Genomic DNA, 10,979 nt, shown 5'->3' with positions numbered 1-10,979 from the left:
TTTATGTATGTGCTTTTTTTGTTGTTGCTTTGTTTTTTGTTTTTTTTTGAGGCAATGGGGATTAAGTGACTTGCCCAGGGTCACATAGCTAGCTGGTAAGTGTCTGAGGCCAGATTTGAATTCAGGTCATCCTGAGGCCTCCAGGGTGGGTGCTCTATCTACAGCACCACCTAGCTGCCCCAAAAGTCTGTTACCCTACACCATATTCCATGTCCATTGTCTCCTTTTTGTGAGGAAATGGGGTGAAGTGATTTGCCCAGGGTCACACAACTAGTAAGTGTCAAGTGTTTGAGGTCATATTTGAACTCAGGTCTTCCTGAATTCAGGGCCAATGCTCTATCCACTATACCATCTAGCTGCCCCTGTGTATGTGATTTTGAATAGCATTCCTAACACATACCACCCAGAAATGAACCCAATATTCCAGATATGATATTACCAGGGCAGACAATAGCAGGATGGTTACTTTCCCTATTCTGTATGCTATACTTCTGTTAGTGTAAAATCACATTAGCTTTTTCAGCTACCATGTTACACTGTCAATTCCTATTGTTTGAAAAACACTAAAATCCTCAGGTTATTTCCATAAGAACTAAATCCTGCACTTCTGCAACTGATTTCTTGAACTCCTATTAAATTTCATCTCCACTAAAGTCCAACTCTGATGCCTCATGGTAGAAGGGAGGTAACCCTGGATTCTCATAAGCAATACCAGCAGAGCACAAATTCTAACACTTCCTACCAAGTTAGAAAGGCTTGGATTAAAAGCCTGGAAACAGACTATTAAGAAAAGATCAGTCATGTTATGTTAGTGAAGTTCCCAATTGGTTAACCAACAAGCGATGATTTTTTTTTTTGCCATAGCAACTCATGACATGTACACTAAGGCATGAGAGAGTTGTGGTTCACATGAGTGAAGGGGAGGATCTGGCTCTCTTTCCATTGCCCTATGCCCAACATGGCATCTGAATGTTTTTTTAGAACCAAGACCCAGCAAAATAACTAGGAACTCAACAGCCAAACATTTTTTAAAACCATTTCTGCAAGTATTCTATAAATTGAAGATAAACAGTGATTCCATTATTAAATGTGAATGTTGATTATAAGGATTCTATTTATTCTTCTTCCTTGGAAAGGATAGATGATGCTGACATAAAGCAGCTCTCTTTTAGGTTTGTAAAGATGGGAAAGAATATTTGTAGCCATTTACACAAGGTTGGTTTGGAATTTGATTCTTATGATGTTAGCCTGAACTGAACTATAAACTGCAACTGAAATTCAGCAGTTAGGAAGGAGGAGAACTTAATATGAGTATCCACAGAGACCTGATTATCTGCACAGGATGCTCTGGTAATACCAGGGGTATTAAACCACCTATACTTACTGGAGTACATCACAACTTAGTGGGAGCCTGTCTACTAGCCACTCAAAGAGTTCTAAGACTAACCAGGTACCTTCTACTAGAATACCTTTTCTTTCCTTGGATTTTTATGAAACACAAGAGTCCCTTATTCCTAAATCTGTACAAATTGCCTTTTATACTATCCATTAATCCTAGAAAGATGATTGGATTTTGAGTCAAAGGTTCAAAATCCAGCACCAACATTCATTAGCTAGTGAAGTGAATGCACATTCTGAGTCATGTTCCCTCATCTTTAAAATGGGCAGGGGGAAGAATAATATTTGTTCTGCCTATCTCAGAAAGTTTATTTTTACACCTTAAAGTGCCAGAAAAAGTGAGCTGTTGTTAATATTGCTGTTGTTGTTATGTCCCCTGAACATCATTTTAAGCCTCCCAAAACAATAACTAAGGGATAACCATAGTATTTTTAAATACCAACATTTAGGGCTCATTTTTAAAGACTAAAACTAAAACTTTTGAGCTAAAAAATTTTTTCCTCAATGTTAACACATCTCTAGCAACTTACATTTGTTCCTCTGAAAGTAATTATCATCTTCATGATTATTTCTCTCATTGGACACAGAGTCCCCCAAAGGACTTGTTTTCTTGGAGCAATGATTGGATCCCATACCCATAGAGGCCAAACCATCTGACTTGTTTGTTTCCCTTCAGTTTGCCTGTGTGCACTCACATTTGCATACACCCACGCAGAGAGTCAGGCATCCATTTATGTTCACTAATAATGATATTCAGAAAACAAAGTTTCCCATTTTCAAAAAAATCCCTTTTGTTGTTGATCACTATCACAAGGAGCTTATATTTTTCCTACCCAATTCTCAAAATCTACATTGCCTTGAAAAAGAGACTTTAATCACTAAAATCATACCAGACTAATACCATGCATCCTTCTCACTCTCCCCATACTTAGACCACAACCAGATTCACAACCAGACATTTCACCTCATGATAATGTTTCCCATTGATTCTCAACCAACTCTTTAACAGTGATGCTCAAGTAACAGAATCCTTAATGAAAAAAGAGATAAGAACCAGTAGAATGATGATATAGATCCCGGATTAAGCATGATTTTAAAATTATTCTTCTCTTGAAAAGACTCTTCAGAATGCCTAAACATGCCATTTTTTCCTGAATTAACTTAATCGGTTACCACAGTACAATAAAAGCAATTATCAAAAACACTTTATTATGTATAATTTTGACATGCTGAATTAGTTTTTTGTGGGGTGATTTTTCTGGATTGTGATATTATCTACTAAAGTTGTCTAGATCTAATTTTCCTTAGGACACTCCACATACAAAAATACAATTTGCAAAGGTAAGTTGAGCTTTTTTATACCCAGGTACACAAGAGTTGGACACATAAATAAAATGAAGTGGAGAGAGAATACAGATGTTTTAACACTATACATGGTTTATCTTTCAACACAATAACTCTTACTATATTCTCATAACTGTAAACTGCAAGGAAAAATTTTCACCATCTTCAGGTGAGACTGCAGGCTTAGTGTGATTCTGCAGTCAAACCCAAGAGATGGGTGTGTGGTCCTTTTGTGGAAAAGTGGGGGAAATGAGTGGCTGGGAAGCTTCTTTATAAGCACTTCAGGAGAAAGGAATTGCAGGAAGTTCCTCGAGGACAATCACAGAGTTTCCCAATTCTGGCTCCTTTCCTTATTGCACATTGTTCTCCAGCATCACACTGTCAAAAACAACACAACATTTTAATTTACACCATGGAAAAAGTGAGATAAGTCACAGCTCATCTTGCCACATCATGTAAGACTTCCATACACTGAAATGTGCAACAGAACTTTCTCTAAAATGTATAAATATGATTGTTGTAGACATGGTAAAACATAGAGGTACAATTTCAGCATGAGAACAAATAAAAGTAAATAACTGGGTACTTCTTGTACCCACTTGTACCCACTTGACCAGCTAAAGGTCCATTTCTCAGATCCTTTTCTTGCCCACCATAATGGGGGGGGAGACGTACAAGTTCCTTTCTTCAGTCAGAAAAAGTTATATACTGAGATGTTGTTTCAGATTTACAGTCTCTCTCATCTCACAATCCCTTCCCTTTCTCCATAACCTCCTTCTGCTCCTTTCCCAGGTTTCCTTCCCTAAACTTTCCAAAGATCATACATAAAACATTTATTTAGCATTGGAAAGTCAAACCGTTTTTTAAACAAGAAATTCTACTAGAAGGGTAGTGGGGAAACGGTAGTAATGAGAAAGGTTAAATTAGCTAAAAAAGGATTTCCCTGGATCAAAAACAAGTAGGTATTTATAGGAAACGCTCCGTTTCACAGACCTGTACCCCTCTCCTCTTCCCCTCCTCTCCACCCCTATAGGGGACTGTCCTTTCTTTCAAACAAATGAATCCGCTCATCACATTTATGTGGGGCTAAGGGATAAGACAGAGATCTTTTTCAGAAAACAATAGAGAAGACTGAGTGGTGGGAATGAAGAGAAATGCAAAAGGAACTTGATTCTGGAGCCCACCACAATTTGAGTCATTTAACATTTTAATGCAATCAAGGATTTACTATGGCAGGGGAATATCAGAGCAGCCAACAGCACATAGGATCCAAGGTGTGTTTCCTCCCAAACCCCAAGAAACCAAATGTGTCTGCGTGGGGAGAGGCTAGGGCAATAGGGAGAAAATCCTCACCAGCTCACCTTGGGGACCTGGCCATACTTTTTCTCGTAGATCCGAATGCGTTTACTTTTCAGCTTCTTCAGAACTTCTTGCAGTGCTCCTATCTGCAACACACAGATTCTCAACTTTGGGCGGGTCGGGAAGCGGCTATCTGCGCCCGGACCTAGCTTAAGTTAAAACCCTAGTTCCAAGGCGGCGCTTGCAGGTACCTCCCCACCTGGACTCTAAAACGAGGGCTTTATTCTAGGACTCGGTCGGGAAGAGAGCCAGGATTGCTCTTTTGAGAAATGATGGCTGGCACTCCGGAGCAAAGAATTCAGAAACATCAGTCAAAGCCTTGGACTCCCACCCCTCCTTCACAAGTGCAGTTCTGGCGTACGGGACGTTTCTTATTCAGTCCAACAACGTCCTCTGTGCAGCCCAATATACTCGGTTTTACACTTAGGTGCCTAAAGTACTTAGTAAGCCACTTATCCGTCTGCTAGTACTGGGAGGGATAGCCAGTGAAGTAGAACATAGAGACCACGGGGCAGTCGAGACAGGAGACAGGAGACCAAGAGAAGAAAACACTTACCAGTTCCTTCTCATGGGAAGTATCCTCCACAGTGGAGTAGATATCCAAGGCTCTAGGCTGCAACCCGGAATCCTCCTGGCAGCTGGCCCCGAGCAGGACCAGTAGCAAGGTTGCACCCAGAAGGGGTAGCTGCCGCAGGCGGGAGCTCTCCATGGTGCTGAAGTCCTACACACCTTATGAACCCTCGGATTTTATACAAAATCTCACACTCGAATGTGGAGGAGGGAGGCAGGAAGAGGAAGGGGGGTTGGGGCGGAGGGGCTGGGTCACCTGTCTGTCGGCAGCGCTTCTCCGACGCTTGACGTCAATGCCCCCCGGGTTCTAAGCAGCCCAGGAACCGGGGTTTTGCGCACAGCTGAAGTGGGGCGGGAGAAAGGGCGGGCGATGGGGGGGGGGGGGGGGGAGGGGGGGGGGGGGGGGGGGGGGGGGGAAGAGAGAGAAAGAGAGAGAGAGAGAGAGGACCCGCTGTCTCAAGGCTCCAGACAGAAATACTGCAAGCGAGCGCCGCACTCCTGCTGGGGTCGCAGTCGGAAGCCAGGGGGCAGAGGATAAGGAAATGGAAAAAATCTTCTGGGTAAAGAACAGTCACAAGTCTCCTTCACTTAGCAAGGGAGCACTACAATATTCTCCAGCTACAACCCCTATATCTCCTAGCTTGTAGGGAAGGAAAAAAGATGTTTTGTCGTTCAGTCAGCAAGGTTTATTGAACACCTGATACAGTTAGAGTACTATGCTAAATGATCTGTTCCTATGTTGGAGGGATGACCGGGGCAGGGGGAGAGAGGAGAGAAGGGTGAGTGAAGGGGACAGAAAAGTAAAAGAGGTGTCTCCTCCGCTCCATAGATAGGTGTGCTACTGAGGTGTGTGTGATACTGGATAAATTGCCGGTAAAATAGACTTGCAATATTCTTTGCAGCCATACAACTCAATTCTTATCTGGTCTATACAGGGTGCTCTGAATTTCCCTAAGGGATGTTAGATTCTGAGAGAAATTTCAGGGTATTTCAGGTACACAGACAGCAGTCTTGAAAGTGAAAGTCATGAAATTCCCATATCCAGAAGTGTCCCCAGGGTTACAGTATCCAGTAGGGAATGAGGCATGTAAGTGATTTGTGGGGAAGCTTGCATTAGAAGAAGTGGGATTTGAGGAAAGAGGCAAAGGGCTCAGACTCAAGGATCCTGCCATCCACGCTGATAATCTTAGTCTTCCTAAAAGGGGTTCTCAGTCCTTCAATTATTTCCAGCTTTCTATTACTTCCCTTTTTTCAGTTACTCTGTCCAGTCTTTGGTAGTATTACCCCTACTTTTTCATATCATCAAATAGCAGTCTCTGTTATTCTAGTCCTCCCTAAAAAAGAAAAAAGAAAAAAAGAAAAGCACAGAGATAGTTTCAGAAGTTACCATGAAACTCTGCATCATACTGGCAAAAAAATAAATAAATACATAAATAAAAATAAAATCTTTAACCATTGATAACAGAGACCTAGCTGACTTGGCATTTCAGAGATGAAGATTCAGCTTTTAGGAAGAGTTAGTATGTAATATTTATATTGCATTCTGTATGTCAAATATTTATCAGTTACTTAAATGCAACCCATGAAAGGATTTGCAAAAAATACCAACTATTCTCATAAATAGCGCATGATATTATCACTGGTTTATTAAGAGCCATATGTTTTCTTGATTAGTTCAATATGAAAAGGAGTCTAACACTGTCCCCACACACACGGAAATACTCCCTGTGAATTTTCCATAACAACAACAACAAAAGTGGCATCATTCTTTACTACGTAAAGCTGGAAAGGTTTCAACTATGGTTTTTAGCAATAGACTATTTGGTGTTCAAGGACCTGTCCAGTTAAGTATGGAGCAGCTCTCATCATCAGAAATTTGGCCACTGTGACCAATTTTTTTGGCCAGTAAGACCCATGAAAGAGATAAAAATGCAAAATTGCTTCAGTTTATCATAAACCCCCTTCCAATTCTGCAGAGATGGTGAGGGCATAGAAGAAAGGGGAGAGTGTGCTAAGCCTCAAATAGAGTTGTTAGCTCTAAATGCTTTATTTTAACTACTGATCTTCTTAAAATGTAAAGTTTGTCCAATGACCAATTAGTTGGACTACTGGAGGAAGTGAATCATAGCTATTTTAATATTCTCAATATAAATGGAACTGGAAGATATAAAAAAATTGTAGCTAAATGGAATGATAAATATTCTTCTCAGACAGGCAAATAAAGTTGGGAGTGTTCATTTCATCATGTGCCCAAAGGCAACAATAAATATCATTTCATGGAACACACGGTCAACTCATTTTGCAGTATTCCTCATGGAAACAGGCAGAGCTCAAACTAGGGTAGAATGACTGGGGCTTTGCTTCAAGGTGATGAAATTTATAGGGTGCTGACAGTACTTACAAGCTCTTCGGAAGTATAGAATCAATCAAACTTAGAACCTAGTTGCTAAGAATATCTAATTAAAATAGGAAGTATTAGGTACTTTTCACCCTTCTCATCAACTGCCCCCTGGGTACGCTCCCCTTGGACAACTGCCTTACCCTTTGGTTTCTGCTTTTTTTACCCACACCCACACCATGAAGCCTTTCCAGGATAATTTCAGAATACGTTTTGTATTATTTGCATTGGGTACAAAAATCAGATCCTGAGGTACCATCCTGCTTCACCAGCTACCTATTAACTCTCCCCAGTTAAGTGTTCTGTAGGGATCTCAAACCCAATATGTCCAAAATTGAACTCATTATACTTCCACTACCATCACCCAACCTACCTTGCTTCTTAATTCCTTTATTTCTGCCCCAGGCACCACCACCACCTTCTAGTCTCCCAGGTTTGCAACCTCAAATTCATCCTCAATTCTTCACTCTCCCTCATCCTTGTAATCCAATTAATCATCTTGTATTTTCAAATCTGCCTCCATAGCATCTTTCACATCCATCATCCATCCCCTTTTTTCACTCACACAGTCACGACTCTCATTAAGGCCTCCATCACCTTTTGCTGGACTATTGCAATAGCCTTTTACTGTGTTGTTCAGCCTGATCTTCTATCCTCATTTTTGTCTTTGTATCCACAGAACTTGGTGCATGGTACAAACTTAAATGCTTGATGAACCTGTTCATACATCCATTAAAATTGGAAGAATTTTAAAAGATGGTGGAATACCACATGGAAGATGTATATACAATACATACATACAATGCAAACAATACATACATACATACATACATACAATACATACAAAACAAACAATATACAATACATCACTAATGATGATTTGCACACAGACATTGGTATAAGGCATCAAGAACAGTAAAGGACACGTTATGTCATGTAACAAGAGTTTGGGATAACAGCTGGAGAGCCCAGCTGTTGAGTGAGCATCCATAAAACACTGAAAAAATCAGAGCAAGACCCCGGCACATTGGGAAGATCTCCTATGGAGGATTTGTGGCAAGACATGGACAAGAACCACCAAAAATAAGAACCCTAACCCTAACAGGAAGGGGCTTTGGCCTACACTGTTGGAATAAGTAGCCACACTGATCAGATTACAGGACTGTTGAAGTTGAAATAAATTTCAAATGGCACATTGATACTCACTGCAAAAATACATAGCAAAGTCTCACTCAACAATGTTAAAAAAAAAAAAATATGCTGTGCTTCACACTCCAATTGTCCAATAATGGATCCATGAAAATAACTCTCTAATATTTTTGAGTGAAGTGATTAGAAATTACTTGGATAACCATTTAGTTCATTCACTGCCAAAGTATGACAGTGACTTATTTATTTATTTATTTATTTATTTAATTTATGATTTTTTTATTTGTATTAAAATTTGGTACTTTCTTCTTCCACCTCTATCACCTTTCTTGGAAACAATTCAGAGCTTACTAATCATATTGTGTCATCATTACCTTCTCATAAGGACAATACATTAAGCCAGGGGTGAACATAATTATCCCTGATTGGTGAAGACAGAACACAGAGGCTATAAATAATAAGTCTCATAGTTAATGGCAGAAATGGACAAAGAAAGAAGGAAATAAGCATTTATTAAGTATCTACAATGTTCCAGGAACCAGGCCAAGTAGTGTATCTTTTCCTCCCTCACTTCCTTTCCTTTATTTTATTACAAATATTACCTCTTTTGATTCTCACAACAACCCTGTGAGGTATATGCTATTGTTATTCACATTTTACAGATGAGGAAACCAAGAGGTTAATTAATTTGCCTAGGGTCACACAGTAATTGTCTGAAGTAACATTTGAACTCTGGTTTTCCTAACCCCAGGCCCAGTACTCTATCTAATGAGCCGCCTAGCTGTCCTTGCACAAAAAAAGAGTTTTAAGTTCTAGCATATTTCTTTATTCTCATACCTTACTCCATAGTATGTTATCATACACAGCTCAGAATAGCATCAGCCTTTTGAGTTGTCATACCACATAAACATCTGTCTATTTTGTTATCCATTATTACCCTGAGGTCTTCTTCAACATTAAAACTTCCTGGGCTCCATTGACTTCTTAAATATTTGTATTTAAGATTGTTTTCCTTCTGTTTTACTAGATTACACTTTCTTACATATTAAATATCACTCTGGGTTTTTTTTTCTGTGTATAGATGTAACCTTCAAGGGCACCAAATTCTTTATTTTTAAGCCCATTCCCTCTCCAAATAAGATAAATATCCATTTCCATGGTCATTATCTTTTGTTTACTGTCTTCTTTACCCATATGGTTCCTTCTACAGGAATCAGAGTTCTCTCCAGTCTATTTAAAATCTTTATTCTCTATATAGAAGGGAATAAATTGCATGTAAATGATACTTGAAGCCTATGATAAATTGGGGGGGTGGGATGTTATAAATACCCACGATGGGAGAGAATACACATTCCACTTTATCTGCTTGTTGATTAAACATATATCACCCAAGTGATCTATAGAAAGATTCCAAAGGAGCAAAGTAGAAAAGGGAAAGGAGGAGTGTATTGGGCAAAGTGAGAGGAGAGAAGGAACAAGAAAAGACAAGGAAAGGAAAGAAGGGAGGGAAGGAAGGAGAGAGTAAGGAAAGAAGGGAAGAGAGGGTGGAAGAAAGGAGGAAGGGTTAGAAGTGGAGGAGGAGGAGGGAAAGGAAAGGAAAGGAGGGAGGAAAAAATAATGAAGGATGGAGGGAAAGAAAGAGGAAAGGAAGGAAGAAGAGAAGGAAGGAAGAAGGGATGAATGCAAAAAGGAAGAAGAGAAAGAAAGAAGGAAGGAAGGATAAAAGAAAGAAGGAAGAAGGGAAAGGAGAAAGGAAGGAAGGGAAGAAGGAAGCAAGGGGGAAAGGAAGAAGGGAATGATAGATGGAAGGAATGAAGAGAAGGATGGAAGGAAGGAGGGAAGAAAGGATGGATGGAAGGAAGGAAAGAGGGAGGGAAGGAGGGAATGATGAAGGGAGGAAGGGAGGTGGGAGGGAAGAAAAAAGAGAAGGAAAAAGGAAAGGAGAGAGAGAAGGAAGGAAGGAGAAAAGAAAGAGTTAACTCCCACCCCTCCACATTAATCCTATCTTGTTTTTTTTTAATAAAAAGTTAAAAATACCTGATAAAATGACCACATTTGAAAAAATGCCATTCTGTACTAATAGCCCCACACACACACACACCTTCTCTGCAATGAGGAAGGAAGCTTGTTTCATTATCTATTCTCTAAGACCATTGTTGGTTTTTCAGTTACTCAGAGTGATTGATGTTGATTTTTAAAAAGTAAATCTACTTTGAAACAGTCACCAGACAGGACTCAGAGACTTCAGAAGCACTCTCTAGTTGCATCATTATTGCCATTTTGTCAATATACTGTGCCACAGTGAACAAGTTGTGATATGTGAATGTGATAGAATACTATTGTGCTACAAGAAATGATGAACAGGCTGACTTCAGAAAACCCTGGAAAGACTTGTATGGTCTGATGCTAAGTGAAGTGAGTAGAACCAGGTGAATGTTGTACACAGTAACAGCCACATTGTACAATGACTAATATTGATAGACTTAACCATTCTCAGCAATGCAAGGATCTAAGACATCTCCAAAGGCCTCGTGATGGAAAATGCTATCCACATGCAAAGAAAGAACTATGGAGTTTGAATGCAGATTAAAGCATATTATTTGCCAATTTTTTCTTCTGTTGTGTTTTGTTTCCTCTTTCTGGTGGTTCCTCCTATTAGTTCTAATTCTTACTTGCAACATCACTAATGTGAAAATATGTTTAATAGAAACGTGTATGTATAGCTGATATCAGATTGTGCACCATCTTGGAGACAGAGGTG

At 39.7% G+C, this 10,979-nt stretch overlaps 1 protein-coding gene across 1 annotated transcript; it reads right to left on the bottom strand.

Moving 5' to 3' along the window:
• Positions 1-3,012: 3,012 nt before the first annotated feature.
• Positions 3,013-4,810, bottom strand: CARTPT (CART prepropeptide). Its single transcript, XM_027864151.1, has 3 exons — positions 4,654-4,810; positions 4,104-4,183; positions 3,013-3,120 (listed from the first exon to the last, which is right to left on the bottom strand). Exons 1-3 carry the CDS (start codon positions 4,808-4,810, stop codon positions 3,013-3,015), a joined length of 345 nt encoding a protein of 114 aa, XP_027719952.1.
• Between the last annotated feature and the right edge of the window lie 6,169 nt (positions 4,811-10,979).

The sequence above is a fragment of the Vombatus ursinus genome, unplaced genomic scaffold (genome assembly GCF_900497805.2).
Source record: "Vombatus ursinus unplaced genomic scaffold, bare-nosed wombat genome assembly UNPS02014774.1, whole genome shotgun sequence".
NCBI lineage: Eukaryota > Metazoa > Chordata > Mammalia > Diprotodontia > Vombatidae > Vombatus > Vombatus ursinus.
This window is presented reverse-complemented; position numbering and strand designations above follow the sequence as displayed.